Genomic DNA, 15,529 nt, shown 5'->3' with positions numbered 1-15,529 from the left:
ACTCTCGAGGAGATAGTTCCTCATTTAGAATCTCATTTTGAAACTCAACATTTCGAGTTTCCGGGGGTTAACTGATGACTGTGACCTCACCCTTTTCAGTAACTCGAGGACACCCACTCTTCAAGTGTCAAGATGCTTTACTACACTTTCTTATCAGTAAGTGCCTTGGTGTTTTGTCTTAGCCTTTCCCTGGTGTACAGAGTAAGTGTTTTAGAGAGTGATTTTAGAGCGCTCCGACGGGACATAATTCACCAACTTAATCAGCCGCCCTCTGAGGAACTCATGAGTGATGGGAGCGCGGCCAAGATGTCTAAGGCGAGGAGGGAGGTATGTCGCAAGTTAGGCTGGGATGGAGTCATGTTGGACACTGCACTACTGAGATTTGTGCCATTATCAAGTACTCGGATAGCCCTGCAATAATAAATTCTCTCCCAACTGCTGTTTTCTCTCAGGACATAAGGCCAAGTGCTTTCCAGCAAATTCAAAAGGGCTCTCTCAAATCATCCCTCAGGAGGGATAAACGGGAACCGGGTGGTTCTAGAGGTTGGTTTTGTCAGTTGAGAGTCAGCTGAGAACGTGTCCATCAGTTTAAATCTAATCTGGAGGTGAGGCCAAATATGTCATTACTATAATTGTATGTTTATTTTCACCCGTTACCAGCTCCACAGTCATTTCTGCAGTTGTCGGCCAACACTAACAAACAACCATATGTAAGAGGTAAAGTTAAATTGAAGACTTTTGGCTTTAGCGGGGAAATGTCTGTCATTAATTTGACTAAGTGTATTTGACCTTTTCCCATAGGAAATGTAACCGTGATCCCTTGGTCTGTTGCCGTCCAGAATGGACAGGCCATTTCACTGAAGGAAAACAAAATTGTTGTCCAAGAGGATGGATATTACATGGTGTTTGGACAAGTACTGTGTCACCACGGCCTGACCCTTGAGCATAACTTAATTGATATTAGATCAAATATGTTCTGACTAGGCTGCCAATGTTCCACTTCATTCACAGGTCTTGTTCCAAGGCCCAGGCAATATTATGGGCCATGTAGTTCGTAGCTGGAGTTCCAGTGAGTCAGGGGTGAGCGTGACAGAGCTCCTGCGCTGCTTGCAAGAGATGCCCCCGACAAACGGTGCCAATAGCTGCTACACTGCAGGTCTGTAACAGCACTGCACTGTATATCGAGTTGTTTGTGTATTTAGATTATAGGATCAGGGTTGCCAGATCTGCTTATTATAATTTCCCCGCAAGATTGTATTTGAAAATCGCCGATCTACAAGCTCACAATGCGTCGCATCGCGAAGCGTTGTAAGCTTGTAGATCGGCTATTTTCAAATAGGTGATGTATATGTTAAAGTGCTCATGTGGCCCATAGTCGCTTCTTTTGGGCTGGTTTTCCTAGACCTGGTTGCTTGTTTCTCTCACAGAATCTGGCAACACTGTATAGGATAGTAGAGCGAGACGACAAAGGACATGCAATGCAGGTCTCCCATCAGGGGGACTGCCCATTAGCTTTATTCAATATTTAGATTTGAACATTTGACATCTGTATTGGCTCAAAGTGAGTTAACAGATGTACATTCTATCAAATTGTAGCCATCACCACACCAGTTAATAATGCATGACTATACATGTATCACCAATTCATATATGACTGGATATGTAGCTACAGTCTATCAATAGTGAATATACGATTTAGGCATACGCTCTTATCCAGAGCGACTTACAAACGGCAACATCGGAGTAAATTGCCTGAATCCTAGTCAACAAATGACAGGGTAAATTGTCAAGTAAAGTGCAAAAGCCATTAAGACCTGGAACGCATCTGTGTCACTTTAGATTTCTTTGGCTATTCAAAAATAGCAGATATACAAGCTCATAGCGCGGCACCGAGTGCCGCGCTATGAGCTTGTAGATCTGCTATTTTTGAAAAATCTAGAAAACATTATTATTATTTCTTTTTTCAAAAAACTTAGGATTTAGGAATCATTTTTAAGAATCGCCTCAGGTCTTAATGGGTTAAACACATTTTATTGTATTTTAATATCAACAATGACTATGGATATAAGTAAGTAGTTACGTGGTCCACAACAAGCACAGCCCTATCAAAGCTGCATTAGGTGCGTCTCTTCTGTGCCGTTATTTGAATGGTGGTACTGTACTGTACTGTATGTTGTGACAGCTATGTCTAGGCTTATGCCCCGAGTCTAAATGACACCTATCCCGGGTCACAGGGATAGTGAAACTACAACAACAGGATGGGCTTGAACTGCTGGTTCCTAACCGGCCCGACGATGCACTGATCTGCGCGGACGCAGACTCGACCTTCTTCGGTGTCATGCTGCTCGACTGACTGCTGAGGAAATATGAACGCGTGCGATAAGGACGCAGCTTCGCTGCTGCAGGATGTGAGACGCCAAACGCCATGCTGGCTGTTAGGACGCTGATAGGGAAGACAAACGTGAAAACCTGTCATCTAGCCCGAAGAAAGAAAAGAGGCCGATCCTGCCGAATTCCTGTGACAATCCATCCATTCTGTAAAGACAGCCACAGTGCTATTAAAAGTCATTGTAAGAGCTGTGTGTTAACATAAAGCAGGACTATGTAACTTTTTTTACATTAATAAAATGTAATTTTGTCCACTCTGTATGGTAGAGTATGTTAACACAATATAACGTATACAATTGGAGTGGTTGTATTTTGTCTCAATGCTCTTCTATTGAGACATTTAGATCGTGTCAAAGGTCATGTCTCACCTAGACACAGGATCTGACACGAATTTTGACCTGTCAAGATTACATTTATCCCCTGAGCAAGCAGGCCGGCTCTATTAGCTCAATGGTAAATATATGTCAGCACTTGCGCAGGAAAAACGGGTTCAAATCTGGGGTAGAAGAGTTGCATGGTTACATGCAGTGCAGCTTTAAGGCGACAGCTGTTGATTATGTTCTTAGCGAATACTTGAATAATATAATTACAGTATATCTAATAATTGAGAATCAAGTTTCTTTATTAAATACATGTACACGCATCGCAGTGAGCTTGTAGATCTGCTATTTTTGCAACTGAAATTAAATCAATAAAAAGGGATTATTTTATTAAAGTAAAAAAAAAAAAAAAAAAATCTATTAGTGTACTGTACTGTATGTCAGTGTTAGTCTCCCATTAGGCCAGTAGGCCTACTGGTCATCTGTGTTTGTGTCCCTCTCTAGACCAGTGGTTCTCAAACTCTTTCATGTCAAGGACCCCCAAAAGGATATGTATTTGACTGCGGACCCCCATCTGAACATTATGTTGTGCCAGGGACCTCAAAGCAAAGATTTTGGGGGGAAATAAATGCATATATATATTTTATTTTTCTTCTAAAATAGCAGATGAGCTTGTATCTGCATTTTTTAAATAGCCAAAGTTTAAAATATGGTTAAAGTGGTTAAAATGATTGTGACGCTATATTGACTAATTTAGCTGGGGACTCCCTGGTTACCCCCCCAGGACCCCTGGGGGTCCCCGGACCCCACTTTGAGAAGCAGTGCTCTCTAGACCACCTGTAAGTCTGTGTTTGTGTGTAGTAGGCCCCTCCTGTACATGTGTGTTTGTGTGCTCTGTCACCTCATTCATCACATCCCTTATACCTTGCTGGGGGGGCTTCCGTCCACCTCCACACCACTCTGTTTATTTGTTCCTCGTCTATTTTAGAAAAGAAAAGAAGGTTTCCGTTTTCCCAAGACTATAGCAGGAACACACATTATAATTTAACCCCTTAAAACCGGGGACGCGTCTGTGTAACCACTTTAACCATTATTTTATACTTAAGCTATTCAAAAATACCAGATCTACAAGCTCATGAGCTTGTAGATCTGCAATTTCTTTTTAAATTGTGGAACAATTTTGCAAATCTTTGAATGTATATATTTTTTCAAGCGAACATTTTTAACTCAAATCTTTGCTTCCGGGGGGGTCCCCCGACACATTTTGAGATGGGGGTCGGCGGCCAAATACATATAATTTTGGGGGTCCTTGACATGAAAAAGTTTAAGAACCACTGATATCATATTAGCAACATAAGTTTGTTTAAACTGTTAGGATTTAGAAGACATTTGTAGAATCCCCAGAAGCGAAGATTTGAGTTAAAAATGTTCGCTTTAAAAATATATATAGTAAAAGATTGGAACACACATAAAAAAAAAAAAAAGAAGCAGATCTACTTAAGCTCATAGCGCGACACTCAGTGCCGCACTATGAGCTTGTAGATCTGCTATTTTTGAATAGCAAAATGAATCTAAAAATGACACCGATGCATTCCCGGTCTTAATGGGTTAACATCGCTTAGAGGTGGTGTTTTCCCTTAAGTCAATTCCAAATGTCAGGATGTGCTCAAATTAAAGAAGATATAAAACAGGGTAATTCATGACGCTACCACACAACACAGTGACTTGAATTAAACCATTTTTAACGGTTTTACATTTACCTAATGGTGTTTTAGAATAACCAAAAATCATCATATTTGATTATAATTGATTTAAAGACAGTAGGCCTGTATGTCCCCAGCCCAGAAGATACTTTATAAATAATGCTCCATAGTGTTGTGCTTTTTGTTTTGTTTATCGTGTCAATAACACAGTGTCCACAAAGCCTATCTGATGTCCACAGATGTTTTTCCTTTTTTTTTCTCCTTCCTCTTTCTTGTTGAAGCACAGCTATAAATGGGTGTGTATGTTTGTGTGTGTCCATGTGAGATCTGACAAGACCAGACTGTATAGTAGAACAGTATACACAGTACAGTAGCAACAGCAGCAGAAAGACAATGGTCTGGCACAGGCTCTCTCGTGTCCTACTACTACTCCTCTGGACATTTGGCCATGCAATGCGTGTCACTGGAACGCTGTACTACAATCCACAGGTAGGCCAACTCCACACACACACACATACACACACACACACACACACCGCATGTACAGTGAAACATTGTGAAATGTGTAGTGGTAATGAACAGAACCAGACCAATATATCTATCGATATATACATATTTGGCCGATGTATCAGCCATTATTTGACCATCGGTATTATATTGGCAATCATGCAGTCGATGTGCCCCGATTTGTATCCTTTCAAGCACACAATTGCGTCGTGAGCTTTCAGATTCCTGAAAACTTTTGAATAGGGCTGAAGATTGTAGGCGAATATAAAATAAAGCATGTGTATTTTATATTTATTTTATATTTATTTTTTATCAAATACGTTTTTTTCAAATTGATTTCAATATTCATAACAAATACTTTGTTTTTATTTGACAAAATATCAGTCAAAACATCACATATTGGCGAACTCTCGATCGATCGACATCCGACCCAAAAATGTAGCATCGGTCGGGCTCTAGTTAAGAAGAGCTATTCATTGACCTCTAGTCATAGGACAGTGTTTTGTGCCAGGGACCCCCAGAAGAGAAAATGTATGTAAAAAAAAAAAATCTAAATCTTTTTTTAGAAATTATTTTAGATCTTAGATATTTTTCAATATTTTCCTTTTTTTTAATATTAACTTTTTCAAATATAACAGACTTAATGCACCCATAACCTTCTCCTCAACCATGCTTCGCTGTCCCTGGCCTGTCCGGACATTTTGAAGATTACATTTTGGCAAATGTATCCATTTATTAGATGATATTCATATCTCATGACTATACCAATGAAAACCAATGTCTTAGGAGACTCGCTGATTGTGGGTTCCTGTGGGAGACTTATAACTTTCACTCATTTCTCTTATTTGTAGGAACAATCTTGGAGAAACCAGGACCTCCATTCTGTTCCTGATAATCTGGACGTGAGGCTTAGGAGACTGGATATGTCCAATAACTTCATCACACAGTTGCACACACTTGGTTTGCCACACCTGCAGCGCCTGGACATAAGCTACAACCAGCTGGATCTCATCTCCGAAGGGGCTTTCGTAAGCCTGGCTCGGCTTGAAGAGTTAAATCTGGCCAGAAACGCTCTAAACAACAACCTTGGCAGTAACAGCAAAGCCCTCCAATCCATCAGCAGGCTGAAAACGTTGGATATATCGATGAACCGTTTGAACGACGACACAGTGGAACTCTACCTTCGAAACAAATCCTCACTTGTTCAGCTTAAACTCGCGGGCAATGGTTTAACAAGACTAACACGCAACATGTTCCGAGACAGCAAATGTTTGAGAACCATTAGCATTGATAATAATCTCATAATGCACATTGAACGAGGGACATTTGAACCACTAAGGAAATTAGAGGCATTAAACTTGGCCAGAAATAATCTTGCCCATATCTGCAATTTCAAATTACATCAGGTCAAATACTTGAATCTCAGTCAAAACTCAATCGAGTTCTTTGTCACACAGGAGGACCACAAGCAGTACAGGCTTGAAACCCTGGACCTGAGTCATAACAAACTCCTTTATTTCCCAATTGTTCCAAAGATCAATCGTTTGAGACATCTTTATCTACAGAATAATATGATTGGAGCCTCACATTCAGAGGAGGCAACACTTGTCTCAGACGCCACCTCTCTGTATAAAGACATAACGTCTGACGAGGACAACGCTGTCGAAAACGATAACATATACTCCAACTGGAGGCTCATGCCATTGGTCTACATTGACCTAAGCAACAACAACTTCAGGTCTTTCCCGCTGGAAACTCTCAGTCTTCTCACATCATTGGAAACCCTGAATTTCAGTAATAACTGTCTGCAAACCATCAACTGTAATATTACAAAGGCTAGGCTGTTGGAATGCCATCACCAGCCTTCCTTCTCTTCCCTCAGGAATTTTGCCCTGCAAAACAATGGACTTGTACACATTTCTCCCCTCTTTCTCGAGGCCCTTACAAACCTAGAAACGCTAAATCTGCAGGAGAATTATGTGAAACCGTGCGCCCCCGCGGACCACCCAGGACCATCCGATTCAGCACAACAAATCGTAACATCAAACGTGTCTTGTGTTGCCTTTGGACAAATGAAGAGGCTTAAACACCTCAACCTTGAAGAAAATGGCATAAAGATTCTCTACCCAGATACTTTTGAGAAGAATCCTTTGGTTTCCCTTAACCTTGCAAGAAATCCAGATATGTTCATGCAAGTGGGTGCACTAGAGGGCTTGCAGAGGACTCTAGAATCCCTCAGTATTAGTGAAACCAACGCGACTAGCTCTGGCCTGTCGTTGCCCTGCATGCCAGCGCTAACTCAACTAAACATCTCCAACAATCGACTGGACGCTGTGCCCGGCAGCTTGAGCTGTTCTCGTCTGAGAGAACTGGACATAAGGAATAACGCCTTTAGGGCTTTAAATCATTCTTTGATAAGAGATATATCTGCACACCTTGATGTCATGTATATTAGCGGGAATTATTTCAACTGCTGTGATTCACAATGGTTGACGATCCTGAGCGAGTTGGCGACTAAGCTGCCGGACATTGGTGGAGCTGAATGCATTACGAGCATCAATAACGTTCTTCTGACGGACTATTTGAAAGAGCCTTCCATATACTGCCTGTTTCATACAAAGTCCCAAGAAGTTAGCATGGGGCAAGCAACTATAATTGTCATATTTGTAATTGTAGTATTTACAATGTTAATCATATTTATCAGGGAAGGGTTGTGCCACCAAAAATCCTTTATAGTGTGATGTGTAGTCATATTATTTAATATTTCTTCTGTGCATTATTCTCTTCATAGATATGGAAAATAAAGATACTGAAACTTAACAAATAACTGAAAAACGGTCCTATTCATCAGCATTAGTCCTGAGACTTGTTCTTGTTCCATCAATGTTTGTATAAATAAACAGAAGTTTGCCATTTCCCAGCTAATTGCTGTATTTTTTTATTGCGTGCTTGTTATTGTCATTAAAATGTTACCAAACATATCAGAATGACCGAGTCCATGTCTGCAAAACATCATTGCACAGCTTAGAAATCCTGGACATTTGAATTTCAATTGTACTGTATCTTTTCTCCAGGCACTATTTTCTGTTTTAATTTTCAAATAGATATGTGCTTTAAAATGCATCAAAACGCAACCATAACATAACATTGACGAGAAATAACCCCACAATGATATTAAGTGTGTTGTTTACCTATCTTAAGGAAGTTTTAAGTCTCTGCAATTTGGTTTTCAAACGGTACTGAAATGAATTGAACAACAACCCACAGGATGCTTGAGAAAATGGTCGGCAGTAAATATACTGTGAGTCATAGTCAATGGACTAAACATGCCAGACCACTGGCATGGTCCTTTAAGCCATGAAGAAGCCAATGTTTTTCAACCCAATTTCCAAACAATTGGAAGAAATTCAGTGAAAATGGCATCTTTCAGCACTTAGCATTAGTGTGAATCATTTCCTGAAGCCTCGAGCAAAATCTCTGGCATGGCACACATTTTTAGGAAGTAGAGTATGCAATTGGACCTTTGCAGTTAAAAGACCAAGTTTAAGTTTGTATTAATTTAACAACCATTCAACATAGCCCAAATTAAGTTATTACCAACCATCATTTCTTAATTTGGTAATTGTAAAGTTCATCTATTCTAGTCTTTTTTCAGATATCTCATGCTTTTCACAATATTCCTTTTTTGTTCAAGGTTTCTGTATTATTATATATTTTTTACTTTTTCGAATACAACAGACACACATTTATTAATGCAGCCATAACCCTGCTCCGCTGTCCCTGGCCTGTCTGGACATTTTTAAGATTACATTTTGGCAAATGTATCTATTTATTAGATGATATTAATTTCTCATGATAATTATATCTGTTTTCTTCTTGAAGCCATTGAACGCCAGCGTATCAATTATAAAATAAAACATGTTCCGTGCCTATTAAAATTCCACTTCTATCAAATGAGACATTGTGATATTTTCATGAGTTACGTTAAAATCAAATCAATGTGAATTTCTACTAAATTTGGAACAAATAACAAAAAGGAGCATGAAAAATGGGTGCAAGGACAAACGCTTGCAGTCTCCTGATCTACAGAGCTCTGGTGACAGATGAGAATGGGTTACTAACTTAATCTCATCCCAAAGAAGATACTATAATCTCTTGCAACTTTCAAGCCAAACGTTTACTTGGGTAACATACCGGGGTAGCCCAGAAGCAACAGATATTGGTGTGAACAGGAAAGCCTGGTGCAAATTATGGCAACATGAAAATGTGTGGAAATTACACTTTAAAAGGAATATCCCAACAAAACCTTATAGTATGTGGGTACGAAGCAGTACAGCCGCCTGCCACTAGAGGTGTTGTAGGAAACAGAAACATGTGTTGTTGGAGGATCTTGTTTACAAAGAGCTCTGTACTTCAGTGGTTCTCCAGGGGTCCTTGAGGGGGTTACCAGGGGGTCCCTAGCCAGGTTAGTTAATATAGCATCAAAAGCAGTTCAACCACTGTAAACCTATGTACCGTACAAAACGTCACATCGCATTGCGACGAGCTTGTAGATCTGCTATTTGCAACAACAAAAATATAAATGTTTTGACAAATTCTGAATATTTTTGAAACATCTTCACAATACAAATCCTTCAGGGTCCCCACACATTTTTAGCAATGAATTTCCAAAACTTTTCCAAAACCTTTCCAGAATATTTAGCCCAATTTCCAGGCCTATATAACAATCATTCGGCGCAATAATGTGTCTCTTACTCCTATGTAGAATGCCCAAAGATAGGCAGTGTAGCAAAAATAAAGTTTGAGACATACATTAGGCTGCCGTCACACAGCCCGTTCGGCGAAAAACTACTTATGTTACATATTTCGTGTAATATCATTCATGTTTATGAAAATGTTTTGTTTTAGCAAAATCAATAGCCAAAAACAATGCATAGCCAAATATTTTTCCAGGACCCTTGATAAATTCCAGGACCTTTGATGATGTTTGATCAATTTCAAACCTTTTCCAGTACTGGATTTTTTTTTTTTTAATTTCAAAATATTTCCAGGAATTTCATGACCGTGGGGACCCTGATCCTTTTATGGGGGTCCCTGGCACCAGATATCTTCTGATGGGGTCTGCACCCAAATACATTTGGAGGTCCTTGACTTGAAAGTTTGAGAACCATTGTTGTGTGTTATACACACACAGGACTGTAATGCCTCAATGTGCCATGTACTCCTCTAACTTTAACCACTTTTACCCTGGGCTGGCCTTCCTAGTTTGGGCATATAATAATAATAATTCTAATACTTCATTATGCCATTCACAGTTCAGGTGTTGTGTCTTCAGCATTAAGCCTAAATGTCAGAGGTCACACAAGACCTATTTTATGAAAGTTATACTCAAGGACATTTCCTTCTTGCCCCACCCACAAGATTTACTAGATCAAGTAGCAGCTTGACATGTTCAAGCAAAGAGCACTCAAAGAAAAGAACACGGATAGTATTAGCAGTAACACCATAGGAATGCATCATTCATTCATTCTTCGTGGTGTTTTATGTCATTTGGCATGCTTGTGTTACTAGCTGCTGGTTTCTTTAGAAGTAAATACTGCAAATAGACAGACAATATTACAAACTATTCATCTTAAATTGTAATGGTTCTAATAGCCCACATTTTTACTAGAGTCCATGTCCAAGCGAGGTCAATTCGCCTATGCTATTACATCTTTTAATATACGCAGTCCCATCCTGTCTCACTTCCTCTAATCTTCCACAGCAGTTCGTTACCATTGCAATCTATTTGCCAAGATGCCTTGTTTAATCCAGATGAAGCCGCTTACTGTTTGAGCTGCTCTCTTGTCAGCAAAAATCACACGACTTCCGTCGACTCTTCGCTGCTTCAGCACTTCTCTCTCCTTCATCTTTTCATGTTTTCTTGCCTCCTATAGTTCCACTTGGGACAGACACCAGGCAGAATTAACCCCTACATGAACCCTATAGCATCCCTATTCTGGGGGGCAAACGTTTGGCAAAAACAGCCGATCTACAAGCCCACAACACGATCACATAAGATATTTGGTGTAGAGGGAAAAAGGGAGGGGGCCTACCCGGCCTAGTAGTATAGCCCCCTGGGGGACTCCGGTCAATGAGGTATATAGGGTTCAAGTGGTTAAAAGTTTCCTTTACAAAAAAGCACACTGCTCTCCTTGCACATCTTTAAACCACATCTCTAAAGTCAAATCAGTTCCCTTGTAAGACTGAAACATGACCATATTGCTCACAACAAGTAGCATTTCAGTAGAGGACATGCATGGTTTCAGATTAATCCTCACTGCCAACTTCCCATCCCGATTACCACAAAACCATCTCATTTTCCTCTTTCTCTCCGTGGCCCCAGTGGATACATGTAAATCTAGCTTCACAGACACCTGCAGCCCTTGCTGAATCATTCCCTGGCGTTTGGCTGACTTTGATCACTGTTAATGTGCCAAACTTGCAGTGAAAAACTTGTCCCACATGCTTTTACTTTTTTTTCCCCCCACTCTAATCGTGATGCCATATTGCAACAGGCACCAGAGAAGCAGAAGATAAATCAAAGTACCCCACCATGCTTTCCTCCAAAGACTAAAGAAATTGGCCTATAGTATGTGATAATCAGCTGCGCAGGCTCAGCAATTCCATCTTTGTGATTTTTCATGTGGCACACACATTTTCAGAGGCTGAAAGAAAAATTAGGTTGATTTTCTTTTTCTTTTTTGCTTTTCCATGTAAGTAGATCCATTGACATACAAAGAAAGTTTGCACATTATCCGTGTCTGTCAGGCTGCTGAGCAGGCACTGAGCCCTGTCAGCATGCCAGTCATATAAGCTCCCACCCACTGGCACTATCACGTTATGTAGATGACTCACACTGAGAACCATGTTTGATATCTGCTGATGTCTTTATTTGAGAGTCGGAGGTACTCTGCCTTTATAGCTATGAGTGCACATTATGTTTATATGCGATACTGTTTTAGACAGTGTTAGATACTTTTCAGTAACTGCAATTCGTGGGAAGCTTGGACAAAATAAAATAAAAAAAGTCACCCACTCTTTCACACCTGTGTCACTGTGATGTTACAAAGTTGAAGTTCTGGGCTCTTGCAAAGTCCAACTGTACATACAATCAAAATGTTCAATGTAAAGACATTTTACCACAGTTCAACACAGCAATGGATACATGATGTGACAGTGTCAAGTTTTACGCTATTTTAAGAGCATCTGCCCTATCAACTTTTTATGGTATGCTACATGCTTACCACGGTGATCATGGTTAACAGGGAATCAGGGTTCATGTCCGGAGAGAGGGAGCCTGAGAAACAGCTACCACATCCAAGGAAGGCAGGCAGCAGGCGTGCAAATCATCCACTCCTGGCACGGTGGGGCAGCGGCGAAAAATAGCAATCCAGGACTCTTTGGAGGAACCTGTAATTGGAATGAGAGGACATTAATTCCTTTTAGCCAAGCCTAAGGCAGTTTCGATGGTACAAGCATGACATGACATTAGAATGGACAAGTTAGCAGGGCAATAACCAACATGCATTGCACTACAAGTAGAGCAGGATGAAGCGCAATCTCAGTTACTAACCCCCACCCCCCCAGATCCTATTCCTTACCCCTACCTCAATCACACCAAGCCATACTAACCGTGCCTTTAATGAATTAACCACTTGAGCCCTGTATCATGGGTTGTGTCAGAGTTACTACAGGGAAGCAGCCAAATCTTTGTGTCGTGTGAAATACATTTTCTTTTTTACATTAATACCGTGAACCCTAGCATCCCAATTCTAGGGGATTACATTCACCAAAAAAAAAGTTTGCAGCACGACACATTGTGAGCTTGTAGATCTACTTTGTTTTGTTTAGAGGGAAAAAAAGAGCAGACCAAGGACAAAGGTCAAGTTTACTAAGTATTTAGGAAAAATACACATTATTATTTAGAAAATACACGTTAACATGAATCCAAAATATGAATAGAAAATATCATGTCAGTGTAAGCAAATGAAAATGTATGTAACACAAAACATAACTTTTCACCACACTGATGATAGTACTGTCAAACAAGTCTATGAAGCTATCTATGAAATGCATATGAATGTTTAATCTGCTACACAGTTTTATACATTCAGCTATGGCGTCCCTTTGCCTAAACACGTTTTAGACCCATGCCCTATACAGCATACTTCTAGCTAAAATAGCTGATCAACGAGCACACAACGCGTTGTGCACTTGTAGATTGGCTATTTTACAGATTTTGATTATTATACTTTATGGGGGGAAATTTAGAATTTAAGTTCTCTCATATATATATATATATAAAGTATGTGTGTGTGTGTGTGTGTGTGTGTGTGTGTGTGTGTGTGTGTGTGTGTGTGTGTGTGTGTGTGTGTGTGTGTGTGTGTGTGTGTGTGTGTGTGTGTTTTTTTTAAATAAATAATAAATAAATACATTTATGTTCACATATTCGCATTTTGAGCACGTTAATGACATGCCCAAACGCCAGGGTTAATGAGGTTAAACCGTCTCTGGCTCTTCACGCAATGCATGATGGTATGGTCCTGCAAAACCCATCCAGTCTACCCATTCACTTGCTCAGCTGCAAAGAATGTGGAACAGAATAAGCAATAGAACAACAAAAACAAGCAACTCATCCCGTTATGTCATAAACAATCCTAAACAATGTTGAAACAACAAACTGTGCTGCCATCTAGTTGTTAGTGAAGTTAGAAGCAGTGCACGGCTGATTGATAACAGACTTCAGATTAGGTTTAGAAATACACAGGAGCAAAAGGCTGACATTTTATAAAGCGAAATGGAGAAAGTAAACTCCATACTATTGTTACCCACCACACACTCAGATCACTTTTAATGTCTGTGCAGTTGTCGACCAGAAGTTTGCGTAATTGCCTTGAAAAGCATTGAGAATTTAATGATTAAATATTTAACACCTTGGAACTCTGCATTAGATCGGCTCTCAAATTATTCTTAGCTCATTGTGCTGGTGTGATGGAGTTCAATCAATTATTGAGCAAGGCAGTTTCTTAGAAGAAACTAAAGTTAACTGTTATTTTGTATTTTCAAAGAAATACATGACATTCCAAACTCTATTAAACCGCTTTTAATAGAGCCATCTGTATTGAGGCTGTCTGTGCTCATGTCTGTCACTCTGTCCAGAATTGCTCAATATAACCTGCGTCATCATCAAACCACAACACAAGGTGGAGGCCTACTTAGTTGACAGGGGTCCCCCAGGGCTCTATAGGATGGTCGGACCACTCCTTTTCCCCCTCTTAATACAAATCTCTTCACAGAAAATAACCGGTCTACAAAGTTACAATGTGTTTTGAGCTGGATATTTTGGCCTAATGTTCATCCCAGAACAGGGACACCAGAGTTCAAGTGGTTAACTTAGCCTATTGGATCTGGTGCAATTTGGTGGTCAATGGTCAAAGTCAGCGATGAGCCATGCAGCTCAATCATGCACATAACTGGGTTGTTAGCGCAACGTTTCATTTAGCTGTTGATGAAATTATAATGCATAAACACCTCTTAAATAAGGTTTGCCAAATAAACTTTGTGGCTGTATCCACACTTTTGTGTTGTGGTGGTGATTGACTGGTAATGACACATGGGCCAACCAACGTTGGCTGGCAAAAGATGGCCTGCATAAATTATACTGTAGTGACCAGTGAGGATGAAGTCATGAGAACGACTCTTGATAGGAATATTTTTTTTATTTGTAACACACTTCCCAACTATGTCTCCAACCAACTCACTCTGTGTTGTACAAAACGCAACTAGCCATGTCAGCCATGATTCCTAACCAAATTGTACACAAAATAAATACACGATGAATAAATTATATAACGTAAATCTACATAACACCTCGCCTCCAACACATTTTCTGTATCAAATTAACACTTATGCAACAATAAAAACAACAACAATGTAAGCGCATCCCCGGGGCATGCTACGAATTCCTACTTAGCCAGTCAAACAGCCCAGGGATGCTACACAGCCCCCACCTCAGAGTCCCAGGGGTTCTTGGGGGGGGGTGGTCCAGGGGGTCCCCAGCTAAATTAAGTTGATATAGCACATCAAAATCATTTTAACCACTTTAGATCTACAAGCTCACACTACACAAGCTCTCTTGTAGAGCTTGCATTTTCAAAACGATCGTGAGAGAAACGTGGAATATTTAAAAAACACTTTTAACTACACAACACGTACTGGGTTCCCTGCCTGGCACAAAATATTGTCAGATGGGGGTCCGCGGCCAAATTAATTTGGGCGTCCATGACATGAAACAGTTTGAGAACCACTGCAGTAACCCACTCAACAAACACAAAGTCCTGGGATGCTGAGGCGGCACCTCCTTCGCTTCCCCAAGGCCTGGAGGCTCTGATGCCCGATTGTTAAGAGTGTGGCCCAGTGTGGTGGGGAGAGTCTCCATCTGGTTCTCTTCTTTCTAGGGCAGCCGTAGTTGAATGGGAGAGGGACCGCCTGGGAAACAGATGGTCCCCGGTTCGGGCCCTGGCCCCAGTCTGTGCGCCGAAGTGTTCCCGAGCAAGACACTTAACCCCT

The 15,529-nt window shown here is 40.4% G+C and overlaps 1 protein-coding gene and 1 pseudogene across 2 annotated transcripts; both read left to right on the top strand.

Moving 5' to 3' along the window:
* The first annotated feature begins 132 nt into the window (after positions 1-132).
* LOC311033582 (tumor necrosis factor ligand superfamily member 13B-like) lies at positions 133-2,585 on the top strand (annotated as a pseudogene). The gene is made up of 5 exons (XR_014602928.1): positions 133-327; positions 453-543; positions 661-717; positions 802-1,156; positions 2,235-2,585. The product of XR_014602928.1 is annotated as a tumor necrosis factor ligand superfamily member 13B-like (transcript).
* Positions 2,586-4,753: 2,168 nt separating this feature from the next.
* On the top strand, positions 4,754-7,819 carry LOC311033684 (transforming growth factor beta activator LRRC33-like). Its single transcript, XM_084041290.1, has 2 exons — positions 4,754-4,900; positions 5,770-7,819. Exons 1-2 carry the CDS (start codon positions 4,805-4,807, stop codon positions 7,657-7,659), a joined length of 1,986 nt encoding a protein of 661 aa, XP_083897416.1. The 5' UTR covers positions 4,754-4,804; the 3' UTR covers positions 7,660-7,819.
* The last annotated feature ends 7,710 nt before the right edge of the window (positions 7,820-15,529 follow it).

This window comes from Gymnoscopelus microlampas (assembly GCF_963454915.1).
Source record: "Gymnoscopelus microlampas genome assembly, chromosome: 18".
NCBI classification, from domain to species: domain Eukaryota; kingdom Metazoa; phylum Chordata; class Actinopteri; order Myctophiformes; family Myctophidae; genus Gymnoscopelus; species Gymnoscopelus microlampas.
The sequence above is the reverse complement of the archived record's forward strand: the minus strand, read 5'-3'. Positions and strand labels throughout refer to the sequence as shown.

Bases quoted from the DNA above. Each gene is read 5' to 3' on its own strand.
- LOC311033684 (XM_084041290.1), top strand. From the start codon at position 4,805: ATGGTCTGGCACAGGCTCTCTCGTGTCCTACTACTACTCCTCTGGACA. The intron at 4,901-5,769 runs GTAGGCCAACTC...TCTTATTTGTAG, and splicing joins CGCTGTACTACAATCCACAG to GAACAATCTTGGAGAAACCA.